Genomic DNA, 21,182 nt, shown 5'->3' on the forward strand with positions numbered 1-21,182 from the left:
CAATATCTTATTTTGTTTTAAGTTTGAAGGAATTGGTGAAGTGATGAAATGCATTAGAGTGGAAGTTGAAAGAATTCTACATACAGCCTATCTGAAACTAGATGGTACACACTAATTGTTGGTGGATTTCTCCCCTTTGTTTGAAGTGATGAATTTTGTCTTTTGGGAGAGAAGGGGATCTGCTGATATTCTCATGTGAGAAGACCAGGGCCGGCTCCAGGCACCAGCTTGTCAAGCAGGTGCTTGGGGCGGCCGCTCCGGAGAGGGGCGCCATATGTCCAGGTATTCGGCGGCAATTTGGCGGACGGTCCCTCACTCCGCCCGGGAGCGAAGGACCTCCCGCTGAATTGCCGCCGCAGATCGCGATCGCGGCTTTTTGTTTTGTTTTGGCTGCTTGGGGCGGCCAAAACCCTGGAGCCGGCCCTGGAGAAGACTGTTGGAGGCCTCTGTAGTTCTCAGCCTCTGGACAACTTGAATGAGAAGGTCCACTTGAAACAAGAGTAGGGTTACCATACGTCCGGATTTTCCCGGACATGTCCGGCTTTTTGGGCTCCAAATCCCCGTCCGGGGGGAAATCCCAAAAAGCCGGACATGTCCAGGAAAATCGGGACATGCGGGGCTGGCGGTGCTGGGCCGGGGCCGGGGGCCGGCGGTGCCGAGCCGGGGACTGGGCCGGCGGTGCGGTGCCGGGCCGGGGGCCGGGCCGGCGATGCCGAGCTGGGGGCCGGGCCGGGGACCGGGCCGGCGGTGCAGTGCCGAGCCGGGGGCCGGGCCGGGGACCGGGCTGGCGGTGCGGTGCCGAGCCGGGGGCTGGGGGGTGCAGAGCCGGGGGCCGGGCCGGGGACCGGCAGTGCTGGGCGGGCTGGGGGTGCTTGGCCGGGGACCCGGGGGCCGGGCCGGGGACCGGCAGTGCTGGGCGGGCCGGGGGCTGGCCCGGGGCCGGCACCCCAGAGCCCGAGCCGACCCAGGCTGGAGACGCCGGGGAGGCCAGACTGGGCCGCGCCTCCTCCCCCCACACCCCCTTACCTGCTTCAGGCTTCCCGCGAATCAAATGTTTGCGGGAAGCAGGGGAGGGGGCGGAGTTGGGGCGGGGACTTTGGGGAAGGGGCGGAGTTGGGTGGGGGCGTGGGCGGGGCTGGGGCGGGGCCGGGGCCCCATGGAGTGTCCTCCTTTTGGAGGCTCAAAATATGGTAACCCTAAACAAGAGCTAACCTTGGACTTTGCTGGAGAGCAGCCAAATCAACAAAATTCTGAGAGGAAGACTAAGGGTGTTTCTTTTCTGGGACATAGACCTTCTGTTCTGCATTATCTTTTAGGTCCTTGTCTAAGTTGTTCCCAAAGTACTGGCCTGGAAAAGGTAGTACAATAAAATTCTGTTTGGCCTGGACATCCAGTTGCTATGAATAAAGCCATATAGCCCTCCTGTCTTTGTTAGTAAGGAGAGCTAATGACAAAGACTAAGTTGAAGGCAACTTTGTGGATATACTTTGTGGCACACTGGCAAATCTCCAAGTTCTTCCTCCTTCTGCATTACTTCTTAGGTATCCCCTGTTCTAGATTTGACTTAGAATCATAGAATATTAGGGTTGGAAGAGACCTCAGGAGGGCATCTAGTCCAACCCCCTGCTCAAAGCAGGACCAACACTAACTAAATCATCCCAGCCAGGGCTTTGTCAAGCTGGGCCTTAAAAACCTCTAGGGATGGAGATTCCTCCACCTCCCTAGGTAATCCATTCCAGTGCTTCACCACCCTCCTAGTGAAATAGTGTTTCCTAATATCCAACCTAGACCTCCCTCACTGCAACTTGAGACCATTTCTCCTTGTTCTGTCATCTGACTTCTAGTAGTCTGTTTCCTTGAGAGCAAAATGCTGAGGCTATGCTGACTGAAATACATTTTGAGACAAGCTCTTAGTCATTCTTAAAATGGGTATCCACCCGTCAATAACAGATTCTTGATGGCCACCGTTCATGGAAAGCAAATAGAGCTCTCTTTAATACTGAAGGCTGACAAGTGCACATTGGGAATCCATTCTTCAAATGTCTCTTTGGGCAAGATACAGTTTACAGTTTGGAAAAGATGGAGTGCTACTGGGTGAGCCTTCTCTTTAACAAAGTCAAGGAGATTTGGGTGTATGGAGAAACATGTCTTCTTTAGTCTTAAGGTAGAAGAAGCATTTGACAGATTTTCCTTTTCTGCTAGTTTCCTTCTCTGATGATAAGTACAGGACCCTGGATACTTCATCAATCAAAAAATGGGAGTTCTCTGTGGTAAAATGGTGGGACCAACTATGCCCCAGAATGTCAGTGTCTCTGATGTCCTTAAGCATTTTACTTCTTTTTGCGGGGGCTAGGGGAGAGGTGGTGAGAGTTTTCTTTATGTTCCATGTTAAAGATCATTATTGTAATGGAAGGAGGAATATAAAGATTTTTATTTTGTCTCTGCATTCTCCTGGAACCTCATCTGTGGTAGTGGGAGGTCTGACTATGACTGCTTTTGGCTAACATTAATCAACCATGTAACTATATGATCCATGCAGATACGTCAGCTAACGGACTCAGTCTCTGAAGTGTCTGTACACTATCGGTCATTAAGAGAGAAAGAGGGAGTTTATTGAGGTTGTTACACTATTAATTCCCACTCTACTATCAGAAACACTGCTATGGAATATAATTACAGAATTAATGGGGATTATAATTATATACAGTGTATTTGCTGTTACTGTCACTAGCAGCAATTCCCACATTCTTATACAATTTAATCAAGAGTAATTGTTGTACCACCGAAAACTCATGCATATTCTTAAACATACAGTCCAGGTCACTTACTATCCAAGATGCAGCTGTATGTCCACAACTGAAAAGCAGGCTACGTTCACTTATGGAACTACAGACCTTAGGATCTCTTCCTCTGCTATACTGATTAGTTTTTATTGTTCATGTTCTGAAATTTCCACTGACAGATACAAAAGGTGAAACTGAGATAATTTCCTCTGGAAATCTCCATATGTGTTGATACTGGTTTCTTCTACATTTTGCCTTTCACAGTTGAAGTACTGGATATGGTTATGCTTTTCTGTTTGTTTTTTTTGACCCTGACAAATCATTTTTATCATGTAAGATTCTGTAGGTTATCAGGGTTTGAGCACCCCTAATATTCCAGTCCTTAAATTTTTTTTTTATGTTCACTCTTGTAAGATTTGTCATCTCTTTTGATCTCTTTACTCACTCCCACTCACATTCCACATCAGAACCAAGCTAATTGACACAGGCTTTGCACATCTTAGTTTTGGCTTAACTTTCTAATCTAGTCTGTTTCTATTTTGCTCCAGCTCCCTTTCCTCCATCCAAACTGTTTGCCTAACTGCCCTTTTGATTCTTTCATGCCTCTCATGTCTGTCCCTTGTTCTATGCTGTCCTCCACCAGTGGGCACCTCTGTTGCTGACCTATTCCAACATGCCCCATCCCCTTCAAGTTTCTCCATAAAACACACTTTTAAAAAAATTACCTATACACCAGAATTTAAATTTTAAAACTCCCTTCAAAGTACTGGTAACTTAATTTTTTAAAATTGGGAAACCTTAAAAATATATACATTACTAACAAAGCACCCACACACTCTCACCATTGCAGGCTCTGTCCTCCCTTCCTCCTATGCCCCACAGAATTGGTTACAATCTCGTCACACCTTCTCTTGAAGAAAACCAGAAATCTGGAGTTCTAGTTGTCTCAAGTTAGTTTATCTTGTCAATGTAGTCGGCTAGGGCTCTACCTATACTAGAATTGTCAGACAAGTAAGTTTTATATGAGGTGTCAAACGATAATCAGCAACACCCATTTTAGGGACACAGGACTGGAAGGGACCTCCTGGGTCATCAAGTCCAGTCCCCTGCTATCACAGGCAACCCAATCATATAATCTCATTCATAAGGTTATCAAGTTCCATGTTAAAATCAGTTAGGTTGTTTGTTTATCCCCACTACTTCTATCAGGGGCTGCTCTAGATTCTCACTTTTCTGATGCTTAGAAACCTTCCTCTAATTTCCAGCCTAAATTTATTCACAGTCAGTTTATAACCACTTGTTCTTTTAAGCATTATCTTTTAGTTTAAATAGCACTTCTCCCTTTCTGGTGTTTACTTCCCAGATATATTTATAGAGCGCAATCATATCCACTCAGAGCCTTCATTTTCCTAGGCTAGGCTTTTAGTGTTGATTCCCTATTAGAAAAAAGGAGTCAACCACTCTTTTAAAACAATAGGTATTAAACCCAGTTGATCATGTATAGACCAGTGGACAATGAGGATTGACACCAATTTATGTAGACGAGGGGCTGTGTTTTACAGCTGTGGCTGAACATGTCTGAAAATTCCAGTGTAAAAGCAGCCTAGAAGAGTCACCAAGTTGATATTAGGCTCTGAACGTCATTTGAGACCTTGTAAGTATGATGTGATATGAAAAAATGGAAGTTTGTAATGTACTACAGCCAGAATTGCTGCAACAGGGTGCTGTGCTGAATGGAGAGAAAGAAATGCTGTTGGGTCTGGATAAGACTTTTCACATGCACAAACTTGCATGTATCAAAACTCCTGATATGAGCTTGCAAATCTGTGTACCTGAAAATCCACCCCTCTGTGTCTTCACCATGAATTATTATCAATGGTCCAGTTCCTTTAGTTTACCCAGTAAGCTGGCTTTACGGGAACAGATATAACAAGCTATCCATTTCTCACTGTAGGAAGCAAGAGAGATTACATTCCAAGATCTGACACATCTTACACCAATCAGTGTGAAACATGGCCAACTTGCCACCATGGTTTGATGTTTTACAGATCTCTGTGTTTATTACATAAACAAAAATCAGCTGTAAGTTTCCAAAATGGTTGGTGTTGATAAAACTACCCTTGGTTGTTCCTGATAGTTACAAAACAATACAAAATATTAAAGCACAGAGTTTGAGGGCAGCAAATAGCCCAGTGGAAATGACACAAAAAAGTCTCTGAGCTGGATCAATCAGTTCTATCCCTTTCAAAGCAAAACCTTATTTTTAACACTCAACATTCACAACATTCCTCTCTCCCACAAAAAACATATGGTTGATATGTTGCACTTTCTTCTGAATGCCTTACCCGAAGGAAGAAGGGGAATTTCCGGCCATAAAAACCAACTCTGAAAAACTCAGGTTCCAAGCGCTGCTGTTCCATGATGTTATCATAATAGGTAGCTTCCATTTTCTGTGGACGGAAAAAGCAGTTGATATCTAACTCAAAGTTCCTGCTACTGTTTCAGAATCTCAATCCACATTAGAACCTCATAATAATACTTTGCATTTACGTAGTGCCTGTTATGTAAGGATTTCAAAACACTTAAACATTACAGTAATTAAACAAAACTCCTGGGAAATGGGTAAGTTTAAGTATTCCCATTTTACATTAAATTTTATGGGAATTAGAATTATGGGTTTCAGAATTAGTTAGTGGCAACTATTGGGATTAAAATCTAGATCTCCTGAATCCCAGTCTCCCAGTCTCCTGTTTTAACCATATTCTCTCCCACAGGTTAAACAGTGAACCAAAGGGCAGGAAGTGGAGTTGGATTAGACTATCTGGAATTCTGGACATCCATAAGTTTAACAGGAAGAAGGAAAAAAATGATTTGCGGGAAGGAGAAGGTACTTTTCTACTGATAGTATGCTGGTCTGTCCCAAAAGCAGGCTCTCAGACCCCATTGTCCAGCTGGGCCACATGCAACTCAAAGCTCAAAAATGCTCACAGCAAGTTCACTATTAACAGTGGTGACTTTTTTTTTTGGAGAGAGGAATCCAGTTTGGAATCCTAGCCTCCAGTGCAGGGGAACCTAATCGCAACTTTGGCCCAGACACAGAACTCTGAGCCAAGGTTCTTGGTTCCTGCATACATTAACCCTTCTTCTGAAGAAGTGGCTTTAGCCTCAAAACATTACAGGTAGAATAAATGAACAGACAGAATAATGTGGAAATAGAATGAAGGAGAGAGACAGAAACTGGGGGGGGAGGGGAAGATGGGGAGAAACTCATCAAAGAAATTCATGTCTAATACAGATTTAAGAAACCTGAACAGAAAACAGATTTTTTTAAACAGAAGAGATGAGAATAAGAATCAGGTGAATGGCTGTTACTGACTAGTCAAGATTTTTTCACCTGACTGATTAAATCCAACCAATGAGGAAACAGCAATAATAACTAATTTACTGATGCAGTTTTAGAATAATGATACAATACTGAACTGAGCTTCATCCTTGGACAGGTGTGCTGATCAACCTGAGACTCAATTCACAAACATATGGCACTTTTTATTTTAGTGTAATACTTGATATTTTATGGACATAAACCAGATTGGATGAACTATAGAGTTTAAAATACTTATTGATGCCTTGGTTAAGATTATCTGATAAAAGCAGCGATGACACAAATTCACCTTGACAATTAATTACTCGCTTTTATGAGAGAATCGACATGATTGGCAGGAATACCACGAACTTCACTGTGCTTTGCATTCTATTTATCTCTCTTTATCTTCTCATAAGCCTAGACTGACATGTTACTCTTGCTGCCCTTAGAATAAATTTGATATAAAACCATAGCACTGAGGGGGAGACCAATTTGGCCGCCAATAAAGAAAATGTATAAATAAATCAAATTTAATGCAGTAATACAAATATATATGTATATATTTTGTGCTTGTGAGCATAATTCATATTTATATATTTAACTGTTGTCCATATATTTATTGGTAACTACAGCTGGCAGGATCAGAAGTTACTTCAATGAGTCTATTTGGGAGAGTTATGTCTATTTGTTAGTAAAGGTTGCAGGAACAGATCTGTAATCTTGGCAGAGGGGGGAAAATGACATACTCAGAAAGGAGCCATCCTAACTGTGTGAGGAGCAGTATGTTGTTTTTTAATTCAAGCTTCTCTGACACGTCAGCAGTAATCACTAAGGAATGGATAAAGAGTTTGGAGGGAGAAGGGCTGGTTTCACTTACCCGAATCCAGCTGAGGCTTTGATAATCATACAGACTTTCATACTGAATGGCCAGCTCTCTGCACAGTGGGATTCCAAACTCCCAGCTCTGCAAAAACAAACCAGACTCAGACCAACTGGGATTCTCAGCCACAACTAAAGCTCTTAACAGTTAAGAATAGGGAAATGCATTTTGGGGGAATTCATTAGAGATTAAAACCCAAGGAGAAAACACACATGAAAACACAATGCAATACAGGGTTTTCTATTAGGCTTCATATAAATATCTGATGCAAGACATTTAGCAACTTGATGCTAACAGATGCCTATGTTTCCGTGAGTTTTACATCATTCTCAATTCGCTAATCAGATCAGGAACTTCTTCAGAGAAAGATACAAGAGCTAACAAATAGGCTTACTGTAAAAAAAGCTCTGCATAGCTACTCCGCCTTCTGCCTAAACCCCAATGGAATAAAGTCAGGTTTAATCATGGGATTGGCCCTAGCTATCTGAAAGATTTCATCTCTCTCCCTGAATACGACCCCCCCACCCCCGACTGCTATTTCCCACAGGAACAATGATGTTGTCAAGCACTAGAAAAGACTCTTGAGCACAGAAAAGGAGAGGTTACTTACCTGTACAGTAATTTGAGTTGTTTTCGATGATTTGTCCCTATGGGTGCTCCATTGTAGGATATGTGCATGCCTTTTCACTTTTGACCAGAGACTTTTATTAGCAATGTCTGTAGGTCCATGTCTGTGCACTATACACTTTGTGCTCCAGGATCAGGGCATTTAGGAAGGGGCAGACCCACTGCCTCTCCAGTACCTTCTCAACCATGAAGTCTTCTAGACTCTGCAGCAGAGGGGAGGGAGGACAGTAGGTGGAGCACCCATAGGGACAATCCATCTCAAAGAACTCAAGTTACTGTATAGGTAAGTAACCTCTCCTTCTTTTTCAAGTTATTGTTCTTATGGGTGCTCCACTATAGGAGACTCCTAAGCAGTAATTCAAGACGGATGCAGGTGCTGAAAAGGTAGATCCAAGATGGTTTGGAGGACAGCATCACTGAGGGCTGTATCAGTCCTGGAAGCAGTTAGGATGGAGTAATGCTTAGAGATGTTAGCTAAGGATCAGATTGTGACCCTGCAGATCTCCATGATGGGAATGCCTTTAAGAAGGGCTATGGACATGGACTGAGCCCTGGTGGAGTTGGCTGTTACTTTAGGTAGGGGATGCACCCCAACAGCTTCATAGCAGGCTACAATGCAACCTGAAACCCACTTTGACAGTCTCTGAGTAGAGCTTGGCTGTTCCTTCAACCTTTCAATGAAAGAAACAAATAGTTGGGGGAAAGCCCTGAAAGTCTTTGTCCTGTCAAGACAGAAGGCAAGCACCCTTCTAACATCTAAGGTATGGAGATTAGCCTCCTCTTTCAAGGTGTGGGGCTTAGGATAAAACACAGAAATGGCTGTCTTGATTGATATGGAACTCTGACGAGAACTTTGGCCGACAACAAGGATGGGGATGTAACAAAGACTTGTCACAGTAAAAGATGGTGTGGGGCAGGTTGGCCATGAGTGCTCCTAGTTCCCCTATCCTCCTGGCTGAAGTGATGACTAAGTAGTGAACAGCTATCCATTGGTTTAAATGGAAGGTTCCTCATGGCACTGAGGATCAGGTTAAGGTCCCACGATAGTGTGAAATTTCTAACATGAGGAAACAGATTGGATAAGCCTCTAAGGAGCCTGGCTATGGTAGGATGGGTGAAGAGTGAAAACTCTTCAATGGGTGAGTGAAAAGTTGTAATAGTGGCCAGGTGCACTCTAATGGAGCTCTAGAGAGTCCTTGCACCTTCAAGTCCAATAGTTAATCAAGAACCTTCAAGAGGGGAGATTCCAAAGAGGGTATAGAATGGAAAGAGCACCAGAGGTGGAAGTGTTTCCACTTTTGCAGGCAGGCTTTGCATGTGGCTGGCTTTCTACTGCTCAAGAGCATGGGCTGCATTTCTTGAGAGCAGCCTGAGGTGGGTTATGATGCCCACATCCTGTGTCAGGAAATCTGGTATGAGAGGAAGACACTGAGGCATTGTCAGAGAGCGGTGAAGCAGCTCCAGGAACCACACTTGTCTCAGCCACTCAGATGCTATCAGTATAGCCACTGCTTGCTCTTGCTTCAACTTGGCTCCTCGGGTGGGATGCAGGGGACAACCCTGGATAGCTTGTATAAACACTGGACCATTGGTACTGAAAGGGTCAAGAGCGTTAAACTGTCTGATTTGCTGAAATACCTTTGTTCCAGGTGTATAAATTCCAAGAGAATGAAGCATTGCCTTGGCATCTTTGAGGGAGTGGATATCAAGGTGTCAGCATCGCCAATGAAGATCTTAGGCCCTTCAAAGGGGAGGTCTTCAACAGTATTCTGAACTTTGTTGGTGAGATCAGAATATTGTAGCGAGGAGGCTTGCTGCATAACTACTGTGGTTGCCATGGACCGTGAGGCTGTGTTGGCAGCGTTGAAGGAGACCAGCAGAGAAGGGAAGCTTTAATGATTAACTGACCCTCTGAAATGAATGCTCAAAATTGTTCTCTCTGGTCTTGTGGCAGGTATTCAATAAAATGAGTAAACTTAGAATAACAGTTGAAATCATATTTTGCCATCAAGATCTGGTAGTTCGCAACCTGAAACTGAAAAGCAATGGATGAATAGCTTTTCTGACCCAAAAGGTCTAAGTGCTTAGATTCCTTGACCAAGGGTGTAGACTGGAGAGAACTTGTTGGTTTCTCTCAATGACTGTGTCCATCAAGGAATTGGGGGTGGGGTGAGAGAAAAAATTATTCGAGTCCCCTCGCTAGAATGTAATTTTTGTATCTGGCCATTTGCATGTGGGTGCAATGGTGGCAGGTGTCTGCCATACAGTACGGGCTGGTGACAATAATGCCTTATTAATAGGCAAGGTGACCTTGTTCTGGAGGGCAGAATGTCCATCAGGGAACATTGCATCTCCTTAACTTCCTTCAGTGGAATTTAGGGGGATTCATCCAGTTGTTTCATTAGGTTCTGAATCGCCCTGAAATCAACCTGTAGAAGGGTGGTGCTGACATCATCACCTTATCATGGAAAGAGGAGGATTTTTATGACGGGGGTGTCTCCTCCTCAGCTGTCGGCTCCTGTTCCTTCTGAGTCTCCTCCTGGGCAGGGGAAAGGAGCAGTATAGGTGACTGAACTTGTAGAACCAGAGGCCATTGTGATACTGGTAGGTGCTCTTAGTGAGGTCTCTTATGAGAGGGTACTCTATAAAACTGGTCTCCATAGGGAGTCCAAGGTTTCCCATAGGCCCACTGTGGTGGTGGGTAAGGAAAGGGTCCCGAGGGATGGTCCTGCCAGGAGCGTCCTCTGAGCTCTGGCATGTCCTCCTTGGGAAACCGCTCCAAAGGTGTGGGATGTTATGGAAGGGAGGCAGAGCCCTGCACTGAAATCTCAGAATCTGAAGTGGTATCATTCCACCCATGTCCAGTAGAGGGGCTCCAGGCATTGGTACTGGTAGTGATACTGGAAGATGGGTCAGTACCGGCGGTCTGGATCCTGCTCCAGAGAAAGGAGGGTTGGTCACTGGCTGGTGTAATGGTACTGGGGAAGAACCTCTCTCAGTGCCCCTTAAGAGGGGAGATTCCAGTTCTTCTGAGATGAGAAGATCCTCATAGGAGAGGAACCTGGACAGTAACAGTGGGTTAAGGTAGAGGACAGGAGGAGCCAGGGCCATAGCTGGTATCAGGGCTAGATCCTGTCCTGCAGAGAACATTGTCCCTGTGCTCTGATCTGATGCATACTGAGGAGGATGGTACTGGAGACAGATGGAAGCCAGTCTGAACGTTCTGTAGCTGTGAGAAGGTAGCGATACTGATGCCTTCGAGGCAGCTTTTCTAGAGTAGTGTTTGTCAAAAACCGGTCCGTGGACTGGCACTGGTCCCTGAGATCTGCCTGACACAGTTTTGAAAGGCAGCAAGCCAGTTCCTGGTTTAAAAAAGGCTGAGAAACACTGTTCTAGAGTCCTTAATCTTAGATGACTTACTGTGCCTAGAGGTGTCTGCTCCCAGTACCAAGGATGGGGCCTCTCAGTGCTGTTTACTGGAAGATCTCTTGGAATGGGATGTCTTTTTGGGAGATGCCGACTCTTGGGTACCAAGGCCCGCAGGAGCCTCAGCAGTACCTATAATACAGTGGTGGGCAAACTACCGCCCGCGGGCCACATCTGGCCCACCAGCTGATTTAATCCGGCCCTTGAGCTCCTGCTGGGGAGCAGGGTCTGGGGCTTGTCCTGCTCCCGTGCTCCAGTCGGGGAGTGTGGTCAGGGGGCGCTCTGTGCGCACATGCCGCAGCTCCGCACAGCTCCTGGAAGCAGCGGCATGTTCCCACTCCGGCTCCTACGTTTAGGGGCAGCCAGGCGGCTCCGTGTGCTCCCCCCACCCCAAGCGCTGCCCTTGCAGCTCCCATTGGCCGGGAACTGCAGCCAATGGGAGCTGCAGGGGTGGTGCCTGCAGATAGGGCAGTGCACAGAGATGCCTGGCCGCGCCTCCGCATAGGATCCGGAAGGGGGACATGCCGCTGCTTCCGGGAGCTGCTTGAGGTAAGCACCACCCGGAGCCTGCACCCCTGAGCCCCTCCCGTGCCCCAACCCCTTGCCCCAGCCCTGACCCCCCTCCCACCCTCCGAACCCTTTGATCCCAGCCCGGAGCACCCTCCTGCACCCCAAACCTCTCATCCCCAGGCCCACTCCACAGCCTGCACCCCCAGTCAGAGCCCTCACACCCTCCCCCCTGTACCCCAACCTCCTGCCCCAGCCTGGAGCCCCCTCCCGCATCCTGAACTCCTCATTTCTGGCCCCACCCCAGAGCCCACACTCTCAACCGGAGCCCTCATCCCCTCCTGACCCCAACTCCAATTTCGTGAGCATTCATGGCCTGCCATACAATTTCCATACACAGATGTGGCCCTTGGGCCAAAAAGTTTGCCCACCCCTGCTATAATAGGATGCGCGGTCTCCTTGAGTCCAGTTTTAAGAGGTGACTGTACGCCCTTCTGAAGTCTTTCTTAGGGGAATGGGATTTTCTCTTCTTTGAATGCTTTTCTGAAACTGCCTCTAGAGTTCAGGAAGTACCACCAGTGACGCCAGAGAGGCTAAGCTGATGAATGGAAGAGGATTTGGATCCCCCAAGCCTCAGGGAGTGCTCCAATAGGAGGAGCGTCAATCTATCCTACCTCAGTTTGCAAGATCTGCTTTTGAACCCTGTACAGACCTTGCAATTTGATGGGTTATGTGACCCTCCAAGGCACCGGACACAGCTGGAGTGCCCGTCACTAAGGGGGAAAGATCTGTGGCAGGTCTGGCAGGGTTTGAAACCTACAGTCCTTGGCATAACCCCGGTAGAGAGTGCCACAAGCAACAAAGAAAGCTTGAGGTGGGTGAACCGCCCTGAAAGCACAAACTTGTACTTCAAAACTAAAACTAAAATAAAAAACTAAACAAAACAAAAGAAAACAAGAAAGAAGAACAAATACTCTTAGAGCAGCAGCAGACACCCCAGTGATCCATCTTGAGCCAATGGCAGTTGAGAAGGAACTGGAGTGGCAGTGGGTCTGCCCCTCCCTAGATGCCCTCGCACTGGAGCACAAGGTGTATAATGCACAGAACAGACCTGTGGTCACTGCTAATTAAAGCATCTGGTCAAGAGTGCATAGGTGCATACACATTCTATGGTGGAGCACCCCTAGGGACAATAACTTGAAAACCAGAACTTGCATAGGAATTGGGCCTCTACTATTGAACTCACTGCCGAGGGACATAACTGTGACTGCTAACCTCAGTATGTTCAGAACTAAATGCAAAACTCATTTCTTCCCCTTACCCTTCCCTAATCAAGTTCTTCCATACAGTATATCCACTGTCTCACAATGAAATTCTGGTGACTATTCAGATTTTTACTCCCACAGGCAGGGAAGAAAAGAGAGAGAGATTTTTTTTTTTGTTACTTCTTTTAAACTTTGGGAGATGCTCAGATACTATGATGATGAGGGCTTCATAAATTGATGTCTCTCAACCCTTGTCTATCTTGCCTATTTAGATTATAAGCTCTTTGGGCAGGGATTGCTTCTCACTATGGGACTAACAACTATAGATAGATACTTCAATTGTTGCAAATAGGAGACTACTACATTGAGAGCAACATTAATGTAAATATGGCAGTCAGAATCTGACCCTACCATTTTTTTAATACTAACTAAGGTTTTATAGCCCTGCAGCCTGAGCCCCTTGGGCTCAAGTCTGCTGACATGGGTCAGCCACAGGTGTTTTATTGCAGAGTAGACATACCCTAACAGACCAGTAGTAATGAACGTTTTTCTTGTTATATGCACCTTTATTTAAAAAATGAACCCCCACACCACTTGATACAGTATATCATACCTCTCATTATAAGGCTCTCCTAAATGTCTCCTCTACCATTTCTGCTCTCTCACCCTCAATACCATGGAAGACCTCTTTATAATACAACATGACTGATTCTCCAAACAGGTCTATAGCAAGGGAGCACTGTAGACACTTACATTCAGTTTCGTTTCTTTACATTATATCTATTTATTTAGGAAGTTTTAACTGGTTTACAAATCACCGTCATGTAAACAACAGAAATAAAATGTTAGTTGTCACAAAAGAGAAAGTATCAGAGGGGTAGCCGTGTTAGTCTGGATCTGTAAAAAGCAACAGAGAGTCCTGTGGCACCTTTAAGACTAACAGCTGTATTGGAGCATAAGCTTTCGTGGATGAATACCCACTTCGTCAGACGCATATCTGACATGCGTCTGACGAAGTGGGTATTCACCCACCGAAAGCTTATGCTCCAATACAGCTGTTAGTCTTAAAGGTGCCACAGGACTCTCTGTTGCTTTTTACAAAAGAGAAAGTTACTCACCTTGCAGTAACTGAGGTTCTTCGAGATGTGTGTCCCTTTGGGTGCTCCACTCCAGGTGACGGTGCGTCCCGGTGCCGTTGATCGGAGATCTTCGGTAGCAATGCCTGGCCGGGACACACACGCTCAGCTGCTGTCTTGCGGTCTTGTTAGAGTCTGCCTGAGCGCACGCGTCCCGCGCCCCCCTCAGTTCCTTCTCTACCGTGGAGAGGTCAGAATAGTACTCCAAACTAGAGGGGAGGAGGGCGGGGAGTGGAGCACCCACAGGGACACACATCTCGAAGAACCTCAGTTACTGCAAGGTGAGTAACTTTCTCTTCTTCTTCGAGTGCTGTCCCTGTGGGTGCTCCACTCCAGGTGAATGTGAAGCAGTACCCACTATGGCTGGTGGGACTCTGGAGTTGCGGCAGTGAGTACTGTAGACAGTACTGTATGGCCTACTGTGGTGTCTGCCGTGGTATCCTGCGTGATAGCATAGTGTTTGGTAAATGTGTGTTCGGATGACCACTTGGCCGCCTTACAGGTATCAGGAATGGGTACATTATGGAGGAAGGCAACGGATGTTGACATGGCTCGAGTAGAATGAGTTCTGATGCCTTTAGGCAGTTGAGCATTCTGAATGCGGTAACAGGATCTGATGCAGTCAGAGATCCACTTGGAAAGGCGTTGTTTAGAAATGGCTGCACCCTTTGATCTCTCCGTAGTGGAGACAAATAGTTGCAAGGACTTATGAAATGGTTTGTCCTGTCTAAATAGAAGGCAATTGCTCGTCTGACATCGAGGGTATGCAGAGTCGCCTCGTGCGGAGTCTCATGAAGTTTGGGATAGAATGTAGGTAAGTATATTGGTTGGTTAAGGTGGAAGGTGGACACCACCTTAGGGAGAAATTTAGGGTGTGGTCGCAGGGTAACTTTGTCTTTAGAAAAGGTTGTGTAGGGAGGGTAGGCCATCAGGGCGCTTATTTCCCCTAGCCTCCTTGCTGATGTTATAGCAACCAAGAAAGCTACCTTCCATATGGACATAAGAAGAGATGAGGTAGCTAAGGGCTCGAATGGAGGTTTCATAAGACCGTGAAGAACGAGATTGAGATTCCATACAGCTGCCAACGGATAAATCTTGGGGTAGAGATTTTTTAGGCCCGTGAGAAAGCGTTTTATGGTAGGGTGGGCAAAGAGTGAATAGCCGTCTAATGAATTGTGGAAGGTGGTAAGGGCTGCGAGGTGTACTCTGATGGAGCTGAGTGAGAGTCCGTCCTGTTTTAGTTTCAGGAGGTAGTCTAGGATGGGTCACAATATGGGGTGATAAGTGTTTATTTGAGCACCACAGGGAGAAGCGCTTCCACTTCTGTAGGTAAGTTTTACGGGTGGAGTCTTTTCTACTATGCAGGAGGACATATCGGACTTGCTCAGAACAGGCTAATTTGCGGGTCTGGAACCATGAAGGAACCATACTGTCAGGTGGAGTTTCTGGAGCTGAGGGTGAAGAATTCGTCCGTTGTCCTGAGAAAGCAGATCTGGTCTGTTGGGGAGACTTTGTGGAGAACGAGCGGACATGTGGAGCAGGTAAGGATACCATGTCTGTCTCGGCCAAGCCGGGGCAATGAGTATGACCCGGGCCTTGTCGTCTCTGATCTTGCGCAGGACCCTGTGTATCATCAGAGGGATCGGTGGAAAGGCGTACATGAGAGAGTTGTTCCACGGGATGAGTCCCGAATCCTGCTCTGGAGCAAAATAGGTGACATTTGCGATTGTGGGTTGTGGCAAAGAGGTCTATTGACCGGGGTGCCCCATTGGGAGAAGAGCTGTTGTAGTATCGCGGGGTGCAATTCACATTCGTGTTCTTTGGAGAAGTGTCTGCTGAGTGTGTTGGTGGTAGTGTTGTGACAGCTGGGTAGGTATGACGCAATAATTTGTATGTGGTATTGTATGCACCAATTCTACAATTGGATGGCCTTCATGCACAGGGAGTGCAATCGTGCTCCCCCCGTCTGTTGATGTAAAACATACATGCTATATTGTCCGTTAGGACCTGGATAGATTTGTTCATTATGAGGGGAAGAAAGTGAAGGCAGGCTTGTCTCACTGCTCTGAGCTCTAGGAGATTTATGTGTACACATGTCTCTGGCGCGGACCAGCGGCCTTATGCCGTGTGTCCCCCCAGATGTGCTCCCCAACCAATCAGGGAAGCGTCCGTGGTGAGCATGAGCGTGGGGGATTGTTGTTGGAAGGGAACGCCCATGCAAAGGTTCTCTGGTCTTGTCCACCATTGCAGGGAAGCTAGTATGTTTGCTGGAGGAGTTAGCAGCATGCAGAAGCTGTGCCTGCTGCATTTGTAGTTTGAATTGAGCCAGACCTGAAGACATCTCATGTGCAGCCTGGCGTACTTGACCACGAAGGTGGTGGCTGCCATGTGGCCAAGGAGCTGTAGGCAAATTCTTGCCTGTATCCTGGGATGAACAGATAGCGTACGTACGAGGTGTATGATAGTGAGGAATCTGTTGTCTGGGAGTGAGGCTCTGGTTTGAATTGAGTCCAGGTGAGCTCCAATGAATTTGATCTGCTGTGTAGGTGTCAGGGTGGATTTTTGGACGTTTATTTGCAGGCCCAAGCTGTGGAAGAGGGAAATGGCAAAATGGGTAGCTTGTAGCGTCTCGTTGTATGAGTTGCCCTTGATGAGGCAATCATCTAGGTAGAGAAAAAGTATGATCCTGTGTCTGTGGAGGTGGGCCACGACTACGGCTAGGATCTTGAAGAATACTCTCGGTGCTGTGGAGAGTCCGAAAGGGAGTACCCTGTATTGGAAATGGTCGTGACCAATTGTGAACCGTAGGAAGTGTCTGTGGGCTGGATGAATGGATATATGAAAATAGCCGTCCTCTAGGTCGAGGGCTGTGAACCAGTCCCCTTGTTCCAGCGCAGGTATTATTGTGTCCAGTGTGACCATCTTGAATTTCTGTACCCTTACGAATTTGTTCAGTCAGTGTAGGTCTAGAATAGGCCTCCATCCCCCAGTCTTTTTCTGGGTCAGAAAGTAGTGGGAGTAGAACCCTTTCCCTCGATGTTGTGTTGGCACAGGTTCCACTGCTCCTATTTGTAGCAGATGAGCCACTTCTACGCGAAGCAGGTGCTTGTGAAAGGGGTCCCTGAAGAGGGACGGGGAAGGGTAGGAGGGTAGGATATAAAAGGGATAGAGTAACCGGACTGAACTATTTCCAGGACCCAACAGTCTTGTGTAATCTGCTGCAAGGCATAGTGGAAAACCTGGAGGCGGTGGCCAAATGGGCAAATAGGCAGTGGAGTCAAGGGGTGGTCATGCAGACCCTTGACCAACGCTTCAGAATTGTTGTTTATTTCCCGATGAGTGGGAGGTAGCTGTTTGTGCTTGGTTTTGTCTGGGTCTAGGGCGATTCCTGGGTATATCGTATGGTCTGTTCTGAGGCTGGTGATACTGTTGTGTGCGTGGCCTCTGGTAAGGTTGATACCGTTGTCTCCTGGGAAGGGATGGGTAAATGCCCTGGGTGCGCAGGGTCGCTCTAGAATCTTTCCTGGTGTGAAGGACTTTGTCGGTTTTCTTGGAAAAGAGTTTGTCTTTATCAAAGGGGAAGTCCTCCACTTTGGTCTGCAGGTCTTTGGGGATACCGGATGTAGAAAGTCAGGAAGATCTGTGCATAACCACTGCAGTTGCAGTAGTGCAGGCAGCTGTATCTGCCATGTCCAGAGATGCTTGTAGGGCCGTTCTGGAGACCAATTGGCCCTCGACAAGGACTGACTTAAAGTCTGCTCTCCTGTCCTCTGGAATGTAGGAGGTAAAATCAAAGAGTTTATTGTAGTTATTAAAGTCATAGCTTGCAAGTAGGGCAGAATAGCTTGCAATTCTGAATTGCAGAGTGGAGGATGTATAAACCTTGCAGCCCAAGATGTCAAGGCGTTTGAGGTCCTTGTCTTGCGGGGTGGGCCGATAGTGTGGCTGTTTTGTCTGACTCCGTTGCGTGCAATCTGTGCTCAGAGGCGTGCACAGACTTTTGTTTGGCTTTTCCCAGTGCCGCGGGTCTCTTGTAGGCGCCCCGCGGGAGGTCCGCTTCTGCTATCTGAGCGGCAGGCAGGCTCGGTGCCGACGTTCTTTTCGGCACCGGGGCAGAGCGTGCTGTTGGCACCAGGTCTATTTTCGGTGCCAAAGGGACCAGTGCTCAGGAGACCTTCCCGGCACAGGAAGTCAGGTCCCTGCCTCTGCGGGAGCCATGGCTGAGGTGCTGGGACGGTCGGAGGCGCCTGCCTTCGGCGCTGTCAGTACTGAGGGTAAGGATCTCGCAGGAGACCCTTTACCCTTGTGAAAGTCTCTGCTTGGAGACAGTTGGGCTTCTTGCCTCTTCACCATGTTCCCAATTGGTTCGGACATGGCCGGGGAGCGTGAGGGATAGGGTTTGACATTGCCTGTCTCCAGAGGTGGCTGCAGGGATTTCTGCATGAGAAGCATTTTCAGCCGCAGGCCCTGTCATGACGAGCCCTGGTTTTGAGGCTCGTGCAATGGACACACTTGGCAGGGACGTGTGTCTCGCCGAGGCACTTCACACAACGTGAGTGTCCATCGGACCTTGGCATAGAGTCCTGACAGGAAGCACATTTCTTGAATCCTGAAGCCCCTGGCATTATTGAACTAGGAATGCCGGGGGAGAGTCTCTCCGCGGTAGACAAGCTTGAGGAAAAAAGTTTTTTTTTTTTTTTTTTTTTAACTAATTAACTATTCTAAGGTAGGGGAAACAACTGGGGTGTTACTAACTAACTATATCTATATTCTTTGTAATTGTTTCCTTCAGAGACCAGGGAAGAGGATCAGCACTGCCCCGAGTCCCGTCTTCAGCTGAGGACAGTTGAGAAGGAACTGAGGGGGGCACGGGACTCTAACGAGAGGGGGGCTCAGGCAGACTCTAACGAGACCTCGAGACAGCAGCTGAGCATGTGCGTCCTGGCCAGGCACTGCTACCGAAGATCTCCGATCAACGGCGCCGGGATGCACCATCACCTGGAGTGGAGCACCCACAGGGACAGCACTCGAAGAAGAACTGAGAGATGCTGTATCTTTTATTTGAAGAAGCTCAAAACATGGTAAGTGAGATCTTGGGAACATTTAGAAAGGAAAGCATAAATCCAAGAATTAAAAAAACAAAAATAACCATCCTAAATTTCTCCAGCTTTTGTGAATGGCAAAAACTAATATAAGATTCTTCGCATCAGCTTTTTCAGGGTCTTTTTTGGTTGTTGTGGTAATATATATAGCTTTAAATGATGAAAATCTTTTGCACTGAGGACATGAGTTATATTTAGATAGTCAATAACACAACAGGAAACCAGCTGGAAGACCAGTTGCTTGGGTGCTCAGAATATCACTCAGGCTTTATGATCTCATAACAATAGCATCTTTGCTGTCGGTTTCCAATTCAAATGAACTGATACATTCTTATAGGCCAAAAATTTCCTTTTCAAACATTACATGGTTAAGCGTTTATATTTGCAATCCAAATGGCATTTATTTTTTATTTATCACACAAACATTTTTAAACTTCAATGTATGGACCCTTTGCCTCCTCAGATATTCTGGATTTATCTAAAAGAACAGAGCAGAAAAATGAATTATAAAACAGTTTGAAAGGAGTAAGAGTCGTTTTCTGAATCCAGAGATTCAGAGATTCAACTGGGATGTTACAACTGAAGCTTATATGAATGTCTAATGTCTACTTTTAGACAGAGGACAGTGAAAAAATTGAAGCTATTCCTCTGACTTGACCCTATAGATGTCTTCCCCTCCTGCTTGCATGTTCCCTTTTTTCCTGTGATCTGAATGCTATCATAATTGTATCTCAGTTTTCATTATTTCTACCAGCTCTGTCAAATGTACTTTGATATTACACCTGTCATCCTAAATCAAGCTCTCTCTTTTGGTTAGATTTCAACACAGAGATATTCTGTTGCACTGAGTGAACATTTTGTAGCTACAAATTGAGATACCAGGGAGGAAAGCTCCAGGATATGACTACTGTCTCCATCTTTTACAGAAGAGAGAAAGGAAGAGGGAGAGTGTAGATTTGAAAAGGATATAGAGAGAATAAACAGACAACTGAAGTGTGGTGCTGTAATTCCACTCAAGGATTCTGGCAATATCACACATGGAAGTGAGCCTTGAAACATTAGATCCCCTTGATTAACATTTATGACTTAAATGAGACCCATCTGTAATTTTATATAATCAAAGATCTGAGTTCTAGCTGTAGTCCCTGTGCAAGTTCCTGTCCTCTCTGTGATGTCATTCCTCTTTCCCCCTTCTCACCATGACTTCTTCATCTGACCCTGATCCTCCACTCACCTTGTGCCTGATCTGTTTTCACCTTTTACAGTCTCCTTCACTTGCTGAGCATCTCTCATCTACCCCCTTATTACAACCTTGCTCTATGGTGCCAGCAGTTCTACACTGATTAACACTAAACACACTCAGGAGGCACTGATAAAGCAAATCTCAAAATTCACAAATTGCAACATTTATTTACATGAGCTGCAGTGGATTTATGTGGCAGATTTTCAAAAGTGCTCAGCATGCACAATTGGGGGCAGATTTTCAGAAGACCTCAGAACTCAATATGCTGAACTCTTTTGGAAACTTGGCTACTTATTTTGGAGGACAGATGTCAGCTGAGCTCCAGTTGTGGGTTCTGGGCATTTGAACATGTGCTCTTTTGAAAATCTGGCTTTGTGCACCCCTGCTCAAAACAGTAAGGGAGAAGAATGTACACTGAGATGTCACAAACAGGATGGGCTTCATTAGGCTGCTAAATATCGCTAATGATGGGGGGTAGCAGTGGACTTGATGCAAAATGCTGCTTAATTCTAAATCTCTATCCACCAAGAGAATGAATCAAATTTAGTCTGTTCCATTCACTGTCTTTAAACTAACAAAGTCTCAGTAGCTTTTAAGGTGCTGTCAATGAATATTTGGGTCTGAGAACAGCAAATAAAATCTCTTAAATCTTGATTTCCAGCATAAAGGTTACATTTCTGACCCTGGCTAATAACATACCAATTAACTGTACCTCAGGGAAGAACAAAAAAGACAGAGAAAAGGACAAAAAATGTCTGCCAGCAAGAATCTGGTGACTTTACTGAATTCCCTTCTTCTTCCTCAAGCTCTGCTGCAACTGGAGAGGTTACAACCTGGAAGCTGCTAGAA

General features: G+C 46.2%; 1 protein-coding gene across 1 annotated transcript in view; it reads right to left on the bottom strand.

Moving 5' to 3' along the window:
- Positions 1–21,182, bottom strand: part of DOCK3 (dedicator of cytokinesis 3) — a 611,447-nt gene that overhangs the window by 53,480 nt on the left and 536,785 nt on the right. The window contains exons 38-39 of the mRNA XM_065408097.1: positions 7,025–7,111; positions 5,129–5,233 (exon numbers count right to left, since the gene is read on the bottom strand). Coding sequence (XP_065264169.1) covers positions 5,129–5,233; positions 7,025–7,111 — 192 coding nt within the window. The remainder of the gene's footprint in view (positions 1–5,128; positions 5,234–7,024; positions 7,112–21,182) is intronic.

The sequence above is a fragment of the Emys orbicularis genome, chromosome 7 (genome assembly GCF_028017835.1).
Source record: "Emys orbicularis isolate rEmyOrb1 chromosome 7, rEmyOrb1.hap1, whole genome shotgun sequence".
Lineage (NCBI taxonomy): Eukaryota > Metazoa > Chordata > Testudines > Emydidae > Emys > Emys orbicularis.